Source organism: Ranitomeya variabilis, chromosome 2 (genome assembly GCF_051348905.1).
Source record: "Ranitomeya variabilis isolate aRanVar5 chromosome 2, aRanVar5.hap1, whole genome shotgun sequence".
Taxonomy (NCBI): domain Eukaryota; kingdom Metazoa; phylum Chordata; class Amphibia; order Anura; family Dendrobatidae; genus Ranitomeya; species Ranitomeya variabilis.
Genome location: NC_135233.1, coordinates 125,663,013 through 125,681,259, shown reverse-complemented (window position 1 = coordinate 125,681,259; position 18,247 = coordinate 125,663,013). Strand labels below are relative to the sequence as shown.

Below are 18,247 nucleotides of genomic sequence, written 5' to 3'. Positions count from 1 at the left end.
ATAATTCACATACACCAATACAGTACTTGTGTCTTCAGGGGGGAACAATGGCAGTATGTCCATCTCCTTTCACTCCTCCCCATTCTAGCAACATAGAGTCTTATCAGTAGCAGCTGCCATCTCCTAGCTCAGTAATGGAAACGTTTGGGTTCACTGAATACAGATCAACCTCAGAATTCAGAATTTTAATAACGACTGATCAATTTTGGCAGGGAAAAAAGCAAACTATTCTGATAAGATATATTACAAAGTTTCTTATTTCCATGTGTACTATTTATTTAAAAAAAATAAAATAGCAGTTACACTTTAACCACTTACGACCTATGATGTATAGGTACTTCATAGGTCGCCACCCCCACTATGATACGGACTTCGACACTGAGCCCACATCTTTCCAGGCACATAACAGCTGATCTGCTCAGCTGTCATTTGCCCATAACAGCCGTGGGTGGAATTGCGATCCACCCAAGGCCGTTAACATGTCAAATGTCACTGTTAATCTTTGACAGCAGCATTTAACATGCACGTGCTGGAAGATCGTCTCTATCCCCACCCATTGGCACCCATGTAACATGATTGCAGGGCATTGATGGGTTGACATGACAACCAGGGGTTTGCAGGAGACCCTTGTGGTTGTCATTGCCGAACTGCTGTGAGTGCCACCCCGTGGCCAGCATTCAAAGCAGATGATCATTTCTGCCACAAATAGGAGGGTTTCGATTAGAAGATCACACCTTCAAGTCTCCTGAGGATATTATTGAAGCAAGTGCAAAGTTAAAAAAAAGTTTTTTAAAAATAGAAAAGGTCAAATTACCCCCTTTTTGCCCCATTCAAAATAAAATAATAACAAAAAATACACATATTTGGTATCGCCGGGTTTAGAAACGTCCGATCTATTAAAATTTAAAAATAATTAATCCGATCAGTAAACAGCATAAAGACAAAAAGAATAAAACCGCAAGAAATAATGTTTTTTTTGGTCGCTGCAACATCGCAATAAAATGCAATAACAGCTTGACACGCAAAAAATAAGCCCTCACCCAGCGGCAGATTCTGAAAAATGGAGATGCTATGGGTCTCGAAAATAGCGCCTTTTTTTTTTATTTTGACAGACTTTAGATTTATTTTTCACCACTTAAGTAAAAAAGAACCTACACATGTTTGGTATATACAAACTACTAGTGACTTGGAGAACCATATTGTCAGGTCAGATCGAACATTTAGTGAACATGGTAAAAAAAGAAAAAAACAATTGTTGAATTGCACTTTTTTTTGGAATTTCATCGCACTCGCAATTTTATCCTGTTTTGCAGTACACTATATGATAAAACCAATGGTGTTATTCAAAAGTATAACTCGTCCTGCAAGAAACAATCCCTCACATGGCCATATTGACTGAAAAATAAAAAAGTTATGGCTTTGGGAAGAAGGGGAGCGAAAAAACTGAAAATACAAAAATGGAAAATCCTGAGGTGTATTGCACCAAAAATGCAATACAAATAGTTTATTTACCTAGAACCCTCAGCTTTCAGCTGGTCCATCCAAGATGGATCAGGGAGGAGGTGAGAAACCAAAGAATAATGTACACAGAATAGCCTGAGAAGCTGGAAACAATTGTGCAAAAACTAAGAAGGGATTAGTAATTGAGGCAACTGCCCAATGAAGATTCAAAATTAGGGCAACAAGTATTTTAACTTTACATGAAACATTTTCCCTTAAAAAAAAAAGGTTGTCAGAGGGTCGCTTTAAAGAGTCACATGGGTCATTGTGATCTTCTTTATGTCTTATGTTTCATAAGTCGTCCAGTTCTCTTCAACAAAGCAACAAAGAACGAATTGTCTGTAAGATTTCTCACATATCAATTTGCTGAGAACATTAGCTAAGTGTACATGTGAAAATCATAACACTACACTATTGTTTCCCTGGTGGCAAAGGCACAAATATTAAGGGGCAGCAGAAACTGAAATATTTCTGAAATATTCTTTCACCCTTTAATGTCCTCTTACATCATGTAGTGCATCAGGGTGTTTTGAGCAGGCTCAGAAGCTGAGACCGCTACAGACAGGGCAGATGCCGGCAATATTAGATAGCCGTCATCTGCCTTTAATAGAAGAGATCTGTGATACTGCTGATTACTGCTGTTAACCTCGTAAATGTTGCTTTCCATCAGTAATTGCTGGAAGCCAAAGGGTTGCTATGACGGCCACCATTAGGCCTCCGTGTAAGTCAGGCAATTTCACCTTTGACGTCCAGCAATAGGCGATAGGCTGGCTGTCATAGGAGACACTAGTCTTTATTAAATACAGCAATATCCCAGTATGGACAGGTTCAAGTACCTAAGAGGACTAACAAATAAAGTGAAAAAAAAATAGTTTTTAAAAATATAGAAAAAAATAAAAAAATCAAATCATGCTCCACTTTTCCATAATTAGCGGTAGAGAGGTAAAAAGTAAAAAATATAGATATTTGATATCACAATGTTCGGAAGTGTTCAATCTATCAAAATACAAAATCAATTAATCTGATTAGCAAACAATGTAATCTCGAAAAAAAATCGAAACATTAGAATTGTAATTGTTAGGTCGCATCAACACAGTAAAAAAATTTAAGAAGAGGCTATCAAAACTCACTATGCCTCCGAAAATGGTAGCAATATAAACGCCAGCATGTCACACAATGAAACAAATTTATCTCCGAAAATGGTGGCTTAACCCAAATTCTTTTTTTTATAAAGTTCAGAATTTTTTCAAGCCACTAAAATAGATAAAGAAACCTAACACTTTTGGCATCAACATGACCTGGAAAATAATTTTGTCAAGTAATTTTTACTGCACGATTAATATCTGAATAATTTAACCTGAAAAATAGGGATGGAAATGTGTTTATTTTATTTCATGGTTTCAGCTCACTTGGAATTTTCCCTTCTCTATATGGTAAAATGAATGGTGTAATTCAAAACAACTAATACACAAAAAATACAAACCTTCCAGTGTCTATGTCAGCGGAAAAATTTTAAAAAAATGGCTATGGCTATTTGAAAAAAACGCAAAAGCTAAAATTAGCTGTGTCCTTAAGAGGTAATAATATTCTGTGATTTAGATAGTTGTTCCTCTGGAATTATGAGTTGAAACATAACAAGGTGCACTTATCAATGGCAGTATGTCTTGGGGATTATAATGGAGTTCAGTCCTTGCTGGACTTTTAAGAAGACTGAACTCCCATGCAATGTAAGTGACAGCAACAGATAATAATGCCCTTATACTTGCTACAGTGAGGTGTGTTCATTTATGTGTAATCACAGGGTCCATTTCGTGAAGGTTCAGGAATGTGGCATGGTTACATTTAAAGCCAGGATTTACTTTAAATATATAAGCGGGCCAAGAAATGTCCTCAAGCTGAGGTGTATCCCATAAAGAATTTTGTACTGTAAATACTAAAGAATGCACTGTGTCACTGTCACAAGAGAGTACAAAGCAATACAGGGGTACATCCTTTAGAAGCTTGTCAGAAGTCATCTTATATTACAGAGGGGTCTTTAAGCCTGGGTGTGACTGCCATCACTATACTCCTGGAAGAATATTGTATCTCCAATAAGGAAGAGGGTGTAAGGAGATTGACATACTGCTCACGCTCCCGCTTGAAAACACGAGTACTGTTATGACTTGTAATGTGTATTGGGACATGCACTAGTAGTAGTGAAAGTGCTGCATTCCACCCGACAATAGGGAAAGTTAGGGTTAATGTTTGGGACTAGCCCAGAGTGGGAAGGGCTAAGTTGAAGGGACAGAGACAGTTTCCTGTCAAGAAGACAGATAGGGCCCAATGTGAACCAGAAGCAGACCTATGGTCTGAATAGTGAGCAGAGCTGCATGGCGTGGATGTCCCCCACGTGAGTAGAGACGCAGTGACAGCTCAGTCGCCCAATGTAGTGCAGGGGCGTGCTGAGCTGTTGGTATTTTTAATGACAGCTCAGCAGTCCAATCTGGTACTGGGAGGTGCTGAGCTTCCATAAAGTGTTCCTTGTTCCAGGTCACTGCCCAGCTGCTGAACTCTGCTACAACTGGCAGCCATCTGGTACAGCTCTGTGTGGCTTGTGCTCTGACTTCTGACCTTTTGTTGCTGTACTCTGGATTGAATACCCGTTTGTATTACCCCTTTTGTCTTGATGCACCCTGACCTTGGAAATCTGACTCTGGACTGTGACCTTACTACGCTACACCCTTTGATTTACCCCTTTGTATACAACTATTCCTCTTGGTATCTGACCCCGGACTCTTTGACTACCCAAGTTTCAGTTTGTCTGTGAATAGTGACTAGTGTCACAGTGACAGTTTATAGTCAGATCCAGAGTAGAGGAAGGAAAGTGACTGAAGGACAGAGATGGGTCCTGGGATAGGGCACTTTGCACCTTACGGCCCTGAGTTTAAAATTCAGAGAGGCAATGAACTAGGATGGAGCAGGGTAAACGAGATGAAGAGAATGCCCCAGGCGGGAGATCCAAGACTTCATCCAGCAGAGAAGCTAAGTATTACCCATAGTGGCAAAGTAGTTCCCCTGAGAGGAAATAAGGATGTGGAATCGCGGGCTAAAGTATAGGATTCTGATTTACTGGACTGCAGTACTGAGCTGGGTTGTGTGCTGAAAACAGTAACTTTATGCAGAAACAAGTACGCTTAGAATACATAGAGAGAATGTGTGTGATGATGCTCCGTATTGGAAAGGAAACATTTGAGAAGTTATCCCACTAAGTTAATGTTAAGTAAAAGACTATTTTCGAGTGGTGGTCTCCCTCATTGAACTTTACACCATCTGGTCCTGACCAGCTAAAGTCACCGACATCATCGCCACAGCTACCGCCCCGCACCATGTTACAAGAGTATTAAAAAATCCTGACCCCTGTGTTGTTGGGGTAAGTTGATCAAGGCTTGTACTCCATTTTTCTTGCGTAAACACATCACAGATTTCCAGGAATGCCTTCCGGACGTTCTGTTGTTTTGCACAGACCAGCCAGAACAATGACATTGTTTAGTGATGGGCCAAACAATGAATATAATCAGTTTTATAGAAATTAAAGCACCACGTCAGCATTTTATTTATTGCAGTGCTAAAGTGGTGTTACTAGTCTAAGTTCCCTACCCATAGTCTTACATTTACCAGCCACCATCTTGATCTTTTACCAGCACCGCTCCAGTCGGTCTCCAGCAGTCCGTGACCTGTGGATTGCTTCAGTGTCTGCTGGGAGATCCAGAAGTCACAACTCAGGGTAAATCTGAGAGCTAGAACGTCGCTCCCACAGACTTAAATTGTGAGCTTGTGACTGTTACCTCTGACTCCTGGTCAGTAGGTAGTTCAGCTCATGAAATAGGGCCATGGGACTGGAGCTGCCCTGGGAAGTGCAATTTCTAAGTAGGGAGCTAAGATTAGTAACATCACTCTAGCGCTGAAATAAAAAAGAACCCTGGATTGGTGCTGTAAATTAGAGCAGGTGAGAAGTGCGCTATTTCATCTTGGAGGGATAATTTACTTACACCCTCTTATTCACAGATTAAAATACATCCTTTGTTATAAGAGCATCAATTATGTTTATATGAGGCAATTACATCACAAAGATCATAGTGTCTGAAAGCTGACAAAGTATAGTGGTCATTTCTGATTACTGCTTTCAAGCAGTCACTAGTAGATATTATAGTCTGAAATGTGCCCTAACATAAATCATCTTTATTTTATAAGGATCTCATACAAGGAATGACACTTTAGCAGGATGGGAAGCAGATACAAGACTTGAAGCTCATTGGCCCCAATTCAAATTTTCCAAAGGGACTTTAACACAGTTGGTCTTCTCATATAGGCATCTTGGGACAACCTATGTTCTCAAGTCTTGGTGAGACTGTAAGTTTTTCCTGCACCTAATATAGTTGTCCCCTAATGACTATTTAGGACAACATCTCAGCCCAACCCTGGGAACATGACCTTTCAGAGTAAATGATTCTGAAAGCCCTTCATCTATATATAGAATATTGCATAGTGCTTTTCCACTTTAGGGTGTAATTTTATCATTGCACCCACACAACATATATCTATTATTACCCACATGATATATTATCATTACAAAACTGAGGCTAATATTACGTGGTCAAAACCTCAGTCTATCGACCACACACAGCTGAAACCCCACCCGCACACTTGCAATAGTCAAAGGCTGGGGTGATTTTGAAGGTAACATAGTAACATAGCTAGCAAGGCCGAAATAAGACATTTCTCCATCCAGTTCAGCCTATATTCCGACAGGATTTACATCCTTCTAATGAACCTAATAACTGTAAGATACAATATTGTTACGCTCCGGGAAGACATCTAGGCCTCTTTTGAACCCCTCGATTGAGTTCGCCATCACCACCTCCTCAGGCAAGGAATTCCAGATTCTCACTGCCCTAACAGTAAAGAATCCTCTTCTATGTTGGTGGAAAAACCTTCTTTCTTCCAGACGCAGAGAATACACCCTTGTGACCATCACCTTCCTTGGTATAAACAGATCCTCGGAGAGATATTTGTATTGTATTGTGATATTTGTAAGGTTTTAGCCAGAAAATTGTAAAATTTAGCCACCACTGTTGAGTGGGCTTTTTTCAACCCCATCAACCAGATGGATCTTGTCGTCTAATAAATAAGGAGAAAATCTTAGTGTTAATTGACTGGCTTCAAAGTTAGCTTTAGATAGATTTGTCTTCTGCATAACCTTTAGGGCTCCTCATGGTATCAAACACTAGGTCCACCAGAAGATCCTTTTCTACTCCAGTGAGCCAGTCTGACCCGGTTCTCATCTCTATTATCTCATGGAAGTCTTTAGGTGCATTTACACTGAAAGAATTTTGGGAAGGAGCTTTTTTAGGAAGAGTCGTTTCGCAATAATCTTACAGCGCAAACAGGCCATTGATCACCGATGAAGGAGCAAAAGGCGGTGAATCATTCTTTTAAGCTGCACAACAGATCACCATTTTCAATGGTGCATCGTCCTGTGTAAACAAGACTTGTGCTGCTGACACCAATGGCAACCCAAGCACAGTGAGCGCGCTAATACAGATTGTTTAGGTTGCATCATAAAGAGCAGTCTGACAGGCTATTAAATGACCACTGATCATTTAACGCCACGAATCGGTTGAGGTAAACAATCCCATTGAATAGATTTTGACGTATCCAGGCCATGAAATCATTGCAGTTTTTGGCTTTTTCTTACTTTCTCTGTGAGCAACTTACTGCAGAGCTCATTGTTGAAAGTCTGAATATCTCATAGTCATAAACACATACCATAACTATGACATTTCAGGATATAGCTGATGTATTGATTTAAGGTTCTCTTGTTTGTTTTGATAGATATGTAAGAAGATCCAGCGTACTATGAAATTGTGACATTGTACAGAAAATGGTGAGTATGTAAATACTACTAAAACAAAACCTTAGAAAAGGTGACTGGTATGTTGTGCCTGAGGCCTTATTTTGACTCATTACACGCATATTATCTTGTGTGATCATATTGGAAAATATGCTCTTGGCTAACATGACAATAGTGTAAAACCTGAATGCTACTGGTGAAAGAAGAGTATGCTAAACATTGTGCTGTACATGTGTTAAAGGACAATAAAGCCCCGATTCATTAATGGTTTTGTCCGGTCTTGTGATGAAAGTCTGAAGTCACGCTATGTGATAGAAGACTTCTTAATCCTTATAGCGCACACACCACACACTGTCAGGATTCTACGGAGTCGTTGCCGAGATTGGCAGTCACATGACTGCAAGTATACAATTTGCTTACATGCAGTCACTCACCTACTGTACTAGACGTGCTTAGCCTTGTTCAATACAAGTGTATTGAGTAAGGCCGAGCACGTCTAGTCGAAATGTGGCCAAAAGTATACAAATCGCATACTTGCGGTCATGTGATCTACCCAGTCTCAACAGCAACACCAAATAATCCTGACAGCGTGTGGTGCACGCGCTGTAAGGATTCAGAACTTTTAAGTCACATAAACACTTTTTCCAAGACCAGACAACCTGTTTATGGCACGTTAACCAGAACTCTGGAGTAACACATCTTAATAAGTCACAATATTTTAGTGCAACTCGAAGGTTGCACATAAATATTGTGATTTTTGTCATTTATATGCCAGTCTCAGCCAGCTACACCAATTTTGGCATAGTATGGGCGAGAAGGGGTGTCAAATTCGTCACACATTATGCTACTAATCGGAAATAATGCCAGAAATGTACTCCAGTCATTTCCAGGAAATTTCTGGTGGCAGTACAAGGCAGTTAGTCATTAAGTGACGTGATGATTATCTTACTCCCATCCCAGGCTGGTGCGGCAGGTTTGGGGGTGCTCGGTGGTGCAGGGGCTCCTCGGACATTTTGTGAAAGCCTGGGAGATGAGATCTTGGTGCCAAGAGCTCAGTCTGCGCATGTGGAATCTCCGGCAGCCATTTTCCCAGAGGCCATTTTCCCGCATTGCAGCAATGGATGTGCAGGGGGCTCCGGGGTTTCACAAAATGTCAGTGGAGCCACCCGCACAACTGAGCACCGCCAAACCTGCCAAAACAAATTGACATTGAAGAGGATGAGGCTGGAGAAGACCTCCTTTTTGCTCAGCGAGGAACAGATATATTTCTTCACATATAAACATATAACAAAGGTGTTCCCAACCGCCTACTGAGGTATGTGTGCCTTCTCAGCTGAGATGCTGGTTTCAGGATCTGTAGGTCTTCAGTTTGTAGCTCATACTGGCACCTGACTAGGATGAGACTAGGACGGGCTGAATTATATCAAGCATGCCATTTTATCTCGTTCTCTGAGAATCTCTTTCAATGATCTATTATAAATTATATGTTACTGTTCAATACTTCAGATTTTACATCTGTTGGATGGACTTTTACTTGCTCCAAATACTTTCCAGAGTAACAACTGCTACTGGCACTAACATATTAGTAGACTATCCTATAAGAAATAATAAATTGTATAGTATAGTACTCATAGTATAGTATTCATTTTCTAAAAGATACTATAAATATAAACAACATATGCCGATTTCTATACTACTCTATTATTTTTTTCAGAGCTACTCGATGGAAAACAATAAGGTGCTCCTCACCGGACGCCCAGGGAGCATTTCTGATGTGTTGACATTGGATGATGATAATGGGAGCGTTGTTGTTGCAGGGATTAAACATAGTGACCCCGTTGCTAGTAGTCTGGGACTCAAAGAAGGTATGTAAAATTCTCTAGTTTCTTAGGCCAGTCTCACACGTCCAGATAATTCCGGTACCGGAAAAATCGGTACCAGAGTTATCCGTGTCCATGTGTCTGTGTGCTCACGTGGCACATCAGTGTGGCACACATGCGGCAGCCGTGTGCCGCCCATGTGCCGACTGAGGACCACACGGACCGTGCAGGAGACAGCGCTAGAGTTAAGCGCTGTCCCCTGCTTTTGGTGCTGAAGCCGGCATTCATTCCTTCTCCCCAGCAGCGTTCGCTGGAGAGAAGGAATGAAAAATCAAGTTTTTAAAAAAAAATAAATTTATGTTTAAAATAAAGTTCGTGGTCACCTCCTGCCTCCCACCCCCTGTGCGCCCGCCCGCTTGCATTAAAATACTCACCCAGCTCCCGCGATGCCTCCTCTCAGCGCCGGCAACTTGTCCTGTGTGAGCGGTCACGTGGTACCTCTCATTACAGTGATGAATATGCGGCTCCACCCCTAGCGGGCGGGCGCACAGGGGGTGGGAGGCGGGAGGTGACCACGAACTTTATTTTAAACATAAAAAAATAAAAAAACCTTGATTTTTCATTCCTTCTCTCCAGCGAACGCTACTGGGGAGAAGGAATGAATGCCAGCTTCAGCACCAAAAGCAGGGGACAGCGCTTAACTCTAGTGCTGTTTCTCCTGCGGCGGTACGTGCACACGGAGGAGAGTGCACACTGTTCTCTGTGTGCACGTGTGCGGGACGCTTTGCGGGCCGTGCTGCTGGAGAAACGTAGACATGTCTCCGTGTTTTGCACACGGACACACGGTCTGCGAAAAATCACTGACATGTGCAGAGACACATTAATTTTAATGTGTCTATGTGTGTCAGTGTCTCCGGTACATGAGGAAACTGTCACCACACGTACCGGAGTCACTGACGTGTGAAACAGGCCTTAGTAAGTATTTTGTGGCCGACTAAAAAAAAATATATAGTATGTACATTTCTATACTTATAGCAATAATTAAATATAGTTTATAAAATACTACAATTAAACATTGACCATTACTTTGTTTGTAAAAACCTATAAGTATTCCATTGGTCCCTGGAAGTGCACCCAGGAGGGCAATATCTTAAAGGGGTTGTCCAGTGAAAACAAGTTATTACCTATCCACAGGATAGATCTTGACTTGCTGATCCATGTGTATTTCACAACTGAGACATATACTGCACCGATTAACAAAATGAGGAATTTTTACCCCCAGCGGGAAACTTTTATCCCCGTAACAAAATGGGATGGCAGGTTGGATGCCAGGCTGCCACTCTATTTATTCTTTATGGAATTTAAGTATGCAGCGCTCTGCAGCCCTATAGCAGCCCTATAGGGAATGAATAGATCACATGGGAGTATGTCACATCCTTATATAGGGCTAGGATAGTTTTTCACGCCATACAAAATGCCAGAGTTTGGAACTTTTATTATATTATTTATAAAATAAGCTAAAAATCATTTTTGTAACAGGTTTAATTGAAAATGAATCTGCCAGCAGATTGTTGCTATGTAATCTGAGAGCAGTGATGTGTCACTTACTGGGCTGCTTGTTGAAGTTTCCATAAAATCAGTGTTTTATCAGTATGAGATTATCAGTAGAGGACTAGTTGTCTCATGTCATGAAGTCCTCCTGTTCTGTGTAACCCCCCCCCCCCCAGCAGTGAATAGACGTTTTCTGTCAATGTAAAATGTTCACAGAAAGCTGCTAATTAGTGGAGTACACTGGGTTTTACAGAGCTCAGCATTCAGAGAATTAGAAGGTCTGCACCAGAGAAAAAAGTAATTTTATTAAAGTGGCAGTGTAACACCCCAGGGGACCGGTTGTTACAGTGATGCTGCCTTCCTTTTTGGGAGGGCGATATCATGCTTGGAGGCAATGGGGTTCTCTTTACCAGGTAAGCACACACATGCACCACATTCTGAATCCAGGCCAGAAGGGGGAGCTCTGAACCCGGATTCAGGGGAGCGTCCCCCAACTTTATGTGTTCTGGCCTGGAGGAGGAGTTAGAGAGTTGGTCCAGGGAGACCAAGGAGAGCAGCCGTCTAGGAGAGATGCGGAGCCGTGCAGGCAGTGAAGTGCTGCAGCTCCAGGAAAGGATAGAGAACCTGAAGGGTGAAGTGCAGTGGAGCACAGAGGAAAGGCGCACAGGAGTGGAATAGGGTTCAGCAATGGAACAGTGGCAGGACACCCTCAGAGCCAGAGCGCAGAAGCCGGGTACCGGGAGCCCGAGGCCTTAGTGGAACTGTAGGACACTTGGCAGAGCCGGAGGACTAAGAACTTTATGTGATTGGCCCACACCACACCTGAGACGCAGCAGCACCTGAAGAGCCTGGGGCATGATAGAGTCCCTATAAAACGGCTCAAGTTGCCCGTCATGCAGGTACCTGTATTAGGACAGGAGGAAAAGAGGACTTTGCTAAACAGCTTCAAGCAGCAGGGACCTCATAGGACAGCCCTAGTTGGAAAGGCTTACGGACCTAACCTGGGAGAGGGATTCCCCAATTGCCTCCAAGCTGGCCGGACCCTAACTACACCTGTACCTGGTACTGAGGCCTGCTACATCTACAGTAAACCAGGTAAAGACTTTACAACTTGTGTCCTCCACTTATTCGTCGGCATTCACCACCTTGCCACACACCTTAGGACCCTTGGGGACCCCGCTTCACCTGTGGGAAGCGTTGCCATCATTGCTGCGACAACATCCCTCAAAGGACCCCTTTAAAGCAGTGTCGGTCCCCCTATTGACCGAACACCACAGGTGGCGTCATGACAGACTTTATCACAATTCCCTTTAAAGACCCTTCCCCTTTTTACAGTGAGTCCAAGGGCCACGGACTGGGTCGCAGCCCCCGCGACATCCCCTTTAAGCGACCGGACCCGGTGCTAAGTATCTCCATTGCCCTGGTGGGCGACTCAGCAGCAAGCAGTTTAGTAAGTGACACATCGCTGGAATCAGGGTATCTACCTCTCCGTCATACTGCTCTCGGATTACATATAAAGACCTGGTGACAGCTTCCCATTAAATAGAATTTCAATGTGTAGTACATCCAAATTGGTAATTACGGCACTCCAGTGGATGGTGCCCAGGGAGGATCCCATCCCATGTAAATCTTGTAGAAAACTAGGCACTCAGGTAAATGTTGTAAGCAGATAATTTTATTGTGTGCAGGCAATCCAGAAATAAAGAAGACGTTTCGGTCCTACAATGACGTTCATCAGTCAAAAAATTGCAGTGTGCACAGGGTTACAGGCAGAAGCGAGCGCTCAGGATTAGCAGCACATGCACATTATCTGTGTACAACGTCTACCTGAGTGCCAAGTTTTCTACAAGATGTATAGTACATCCAGTCTGTAGAGGTCATGAAAAAACCCAGTTGTGTGCATGAGATTTCTGGAATCTCATAGACATACTGGTACTGCAAAACGCAGCTAAAATTTACAAATAAAATAAAACGCACCAAAAGCGCATCCATGTGAACATACCCTTACAGTTTATTACTACCCTTCTCTACAACAAAGAATGGAAGGGAATGTGGAAGGACTATGTGCATATAGCAAGATGTTATGCCATGGATCAGTATCTTGATCCTGCATTACATGCTTTATATAGTTGAATGAAGGTGTTATATAATTACCTACATAGATATAATAACTCAGTTCAAGTTTTAACCGAGCATCCATATTTTTATTCAGGAGATGAGCTTCTTGGGGCCACCATATATTTTGATAACCTTCACAAAGGAGAAGTTCTAGATATTTTGAAAGCTACAGAGCCCTACAAAACTAGTCTGCAGCTGCATACAAAAAACGAAACACTGCCTCAAGTCAGTGCACAATCTCTAAGAACAGATAACGTGGTGAGTAAGCCTCAAACTAATCTGACATAATACACAAATTCCACCAGCGTAACATTAACATTTATTTTAATTTTTATAGGCTGTGAATACTTCAGCATATGATGAACTCTTCAACAGCAAGATTCGCAGATACCTTAAAGGTTCAGTCTCTATGCAAGATTTGTCCAAACCAGGCATTAGAGAAGGACAATATAAACCATCAATGACAGACTACAAATTGAGTGCATTTGGTTCATCATCACAGATTTCTGAAATTCCATATCCAGATTTCAATGCTCCAAATGTAAACCAAAACCATGATGTACAGATCAAAGCACCAAGAATCAATGCTAAAGGGAGTTTTCCAGGCTATCAAATGCCATCTGTTCATGTTTCAGGACCAAAAATAAATGCCCCTAATATAGAAGCAGACTTGAAAGCACCTTCATTTAATATGAGACAAAATGGTGTTCCAGATGTTGATGTGGATCTGAGAGCTCCAAATGTGGAGTTTCCTAATATAGAGGTAGATGGTAGAACAAATTTTCCAGAAATGGATCTTACAACACCAAGTGCTTCAGGCAAATGGAATAGTCCTGATGTAAACATTAATCCCATGAACATCAAAGGGCCAAAGTTTAAAGCTCCTTCACTAAACATTTTCAGTTCTAAAAAGTCTGATCGAGATGGGGACTTTAATGTTCCAAAACTATCTGGATCTGTCAATGTTCCTGACCTTGATGCTGATCTGCCAAATGTCCAAGGCCCTAGTTTGAATATGTCTCTCCCTAAAGCAGATATACAAGGCCCAAAATTCAAAAGTCCACAGGTAAATGTTGACCTTCCAAACCTCAGAAGTCCAGACATGAATATGAACGTTCCCAAAATTAACCTAGAGGCTCCTAAAATCAAGGCACCAGACTTTAATGTAGATCTTCCAAAAATGGATATGAAAGTAGGAAAGTTGCCTGACGTCAGCTTTGATGTCCCTAAAGCAGACATAAACATTCCAAAACTGAAAGGTCCAGACGTGAATATTGACCTTCCTAAAACAGATGTCAAAATTCCCAAATTAAATGGCCCAGATCTCAGTGCTGACCTCCCTGATGTTAGCTTAAATAGCCCTCAGGTTAAAGGGCCTGGAATTAATGTTGACCTACCAAAAGGTAATTTTAGAGGTCCTAAATTTCCAGATATGAAGTTTGACATGCCAAAACCCAACATAAACTTGCCAAAGATGAAATTCCCAGAGTTAAATGTTGATCTTCCAAAAGCAGATTTACAATTGCCAAAGTTGAAGGGTCAAGATGTTAACATTGACCTTCCTAAAGCTGATATCAAAGCACCAAACTTCAAAGGTCCAAATGTTGATGTTGATCTTCCCAATGCTGATATAAAAGCTCCTCATCTTAAATTTCCCAATGTAAATATGGGACTTCCTGATGTTGATCTTGAAATGCCTCAAAGTCTCAAACTCAAGAAACCAGAAATCAATGTTGATCTTCCAAAAGCTGATATCAAAATCCCAAAACTAAAAGGTCCAGAAGTAGACATAAAAGTTCCAAAAGCAGATTTAAACATTCCCAAGCTTCAGGGTCCAGATGTCAGTGTTGACCTACCAACTGCTGATATAAAACCTCCAAAAATGAAAATTCCAGATGTAAATTTTGATTTGCCCAAATTAGACATAAAAGCTCCCAAACTTAAATCCCCAGGTATAAATGTTGATATTCCCAAAGCAGATTTAAATCTTCCAGAATTAAAAGGTCCAGAAGTTAATGTGGACCTTCCAAGAGCAGACTTAAAGATGCCCAAATTAAAGACTCCAGATGTTAATATTGATCTTCCTAAATTGGATGTAAAGACTCCTCAGCTTAAGAGCCCAGAAGGTGCCATAAAAATGCCAACATTAAATACTCCAGATGTTAATCTCGAGGTCCCAAAACTAGAAACAAAATCAAAATTTAAGATGCCTTCTTTTAACCTATTCAGCAGCAAAAAAAGTCTACCTGATGCTGAGCTAAATTTGAAAACTCCGCAAGTCAAAACTGGAGCTTTAAATGCAGATCTAAATGCCCCTAATGTAAATGTGTCAGTTCCAAAAATAAAGGGAGATCTTACAGGCCCAGATGTAGATATTGACCTTCCAGATATAAAGGGTCCCAAATTCAAGTTGCCCTCATTCAATGTTAAGGGACCTGAAATATCTGGGCCAAACATTCGGACTCCTGATGTAGGTATCGATGCATCTTTGTCTGCTCCAAAAGTAGATTTAAATGCACCACAAGTAAACTTAAAAGGCCCTGAAGCAGATTTAAGTGTTCCAAAGTTTAAAAAACCCACATTTAATTTTCCCTCTTTTCAGATGAAAAGCCCAAACTTAAAAATGCCTGATTTAAAGATGGATGGATCATTGAAGGGTCCACAGGTAGATATTAATTCACCTGACATTAATGTTAAAGCTCCAGATGCAAATATAAATACACCTAAATTTCAAATGCCCTCATTCCAGATGTCTGGTCCTAAGATTGAAGCCCCTGAAATAGAAGTTGATGGATCCCTAAAACCTCCAAAAGTTGATCTGAATGCCCCCAACATTAATGTTAAAGGTTTAGATGCACAAGTAAAATCCCCAACATTTAAAATGCCAAATATTAAAATGTCAGGCCCAAATGTACAAGCACCTGATGTAGACATTGGTGGCTCCTTAAACACACCAAAAGTAGATTTTGATGGTCCCAAACTTGATGTGAAAGGCCCTGACACAAAGATTAATGCTCCAAAATTCAAAATGCCATCAATTCAATTACCTTCATTTCAATCATCTGGTCCAAATTTTGAATCGCCTGATTTAGAAGTTGGTGGGTCTTTAAAGCCTCCAAATATGGATATAAAGGCACCAAATATTGATGCTAAAGGCCCAGAACTACAAGTAAAAGCTCCAAAATTTAAAATGCCTTCAATCCAAATGACAGGTCCACATTTGCAAACACCTGATGTAGACACTAGTGGATCTTTCAATGTACCAAAAATGGATATAAATGTTCCACAGATTGATGTAAAAGGACCTGACCACAAACTTAAAATGCCTACCTTCCAAATGAAAGGACCAAATGTAAAAACTCCAGAGGTTCAAGTAGATGGGTCATTTCAGGCTCCTCAAGCAGAAATAAATGCTCCTCAAATTAATTTGAAGGGAACTGAGCAAAAAATTAACCCACCCAAATTTAAAATGCCCTCAGTTAATATGTCAGGTGATGGTCCACAGTTACAGGCACCACGCTTTGAAACCAAAGAATCAAAATTTAAGTTTCCAACTTTGCGTATCTTTCACACTAAACCAAGTTTTCCTGATGTTGATTTAGGCCTAGAGTCTGCTAAGTATGATGTTTCACCTCCAAATTTCCAAGGAAGAGCAACTTTGCCAAACATGAATGCTAGTGTACCAAATGTCACTCTTAAGTCATCTGAGAAGAAGATGACTATGCCAAAGTTTAAAATGCCAACATTTGGAAAATCTAGAGAAGATATTGATTTCAAAATGAAGAAACCTGATGCCTCTTTGCCAGGGGGTAGTGTTCAGCTAAAAACTCCAGAATTGAATGCAAACTTACCAAGTGCCAGCATCCAACCTCCAAAATTTAAAGGAAAAGATGCAGATTTTAAAATTAGAGTACCAGAGCTGGAAAGTGGAGTTACTATGCCCAATGTTCAAGCAAAGGCACCAAAAATTAGCTTAGAACCCTCAGAAGGAAATATTTCATTACCTTCTGCTAAAATATCAGGTCCGAAATTTGACATACCTGATGGCCAAGTGAAAGTACCCGGTCTTGAGATATCTCAACCACAAATAAAGGCACCAAAATTCAGCACAGGCTTACCATCGGCAAACATCAAAGCACCAAAAATAAAAACCCCGACCATGCCAGATGTGAGTATGTCTGCTCCAAGGTTGAATAGTGATGGGCTAGATGATGTGGACATAGATGTCGATCTTCCTTCTGTACATATGAATGAACCAAAGTGGAAGAAGCCTTTCCCTGGCAAAACAGAAGGGCCAGGTTTTGATGTTGACATTCCACAAGTAAGAGGTGACATTAACGCTTCACCACCTAGGCTGCAAATGTACCAAAATGATGACGCTTCTTATGATGTAAATTTGCCTTCTGTACAAATGAATGCTCCTAAGTGGAAAAAGCCTTTTCATGGTCAAACAGAAGAACCAGGAGATGACATAAACGTTAGTGTGCCTCCTGCGAATATTGACATAGACCTTAACTCACCAAAGAGAAGGGACATTTCTCAATCAAAATTCTCTTCTTTTCTCAATGATACATTTTCATTACCTGATGTTGGCTTTGATTTGTCACCTCCACGTCTAAGCACTTCATAATATCGCTCACATAGATTTACATTTTTGTGCCTGAATAACAAACAATCTAACAAAAAAAAAAACCCAAAACAACCAAAACAACAACAATTGAAGTGCCGTATTAAAAAAAAATAAAAGTGGACAAATCCATGTTAGCCAAACGAATAGAGATACAAATCACATTTTGAATATAATACAATAATTAAATAAGAAAAAAATTCAAGTTTGATTTACCGAAATATATAGCCATTTTTTTGAGATTTCACTATAATTATGAAAATGATATCTTGGGACATTTGGGAATTGTATTTTAAATTTATAATTTAAAGCACAAACCTTTACAGTCAGTTTTATTATGTGGGGTTAATTTTGTATGAATAATTGTACAGTCAGTTTATTTGCCACATTTATGTAATGAAAATTTACTAAAAGTAATATTCTGAAAGGGTTTTTCAACTAGTATAATATTAATAACCTACCCTTGGGATAGGTCGGCAGTATAAGATTGGTGAGGGCCTGATTCTTACCCATCAGTTGTTACCAGTCACGGCAGCAGTGTATACAGTGTATGAAGCTATTCATTTGAATAGTAGCTAATCAGGAGTACTTGCCACTATAAAATGTGATGGAACTGTGGTGTACTGCTTCATACATTGCTTACAGGAAACAGCTGCAGGAGCTGGTAATAGCTGATCGGTGGTGATGGGGGGGTTATTGAACTCCCCCAGATCTGATATTGATGACCAGATAGGTCAGATG

General features: G+C 40.7%; 1 protein-coding gene across 1 annotated transcript in view; it reads left to right on the top strand.

The window, feature by feature from the left end:
• The window catches only part of LOC143804645 (uncharacterized), a 41,247-nt gene extending 23,586 nt beyond the window's left edge, over positions 1-17,661 (top strand). The window contains exons 2-5 of the mRNA XM_077282926.1: positions 7,372-7,423; positions 9,105-9,255; positions 12,974-13,137; positions 13,217-17,661. Of these exons, the coding sequence (XP_077139041.1) occupies positions 7,421-7,423; positions 9,105-9,255; positions 12,974-13,137; positions 13,217-17,509 (4,611 nt within the window). The 5' untranslated portion in view covers positions 7,372-7,420 and the 3' untranslated portion in view covers positions 17,510-17,661. The remainder of the gene's footprint in view (positions 1-7,371; positions 7,424-9,104; positions 9,256-12,973; positions 13,138-13,216) is intronic.
• Positions 17,662-18,247: the final 586 nt, after the last annotated feature.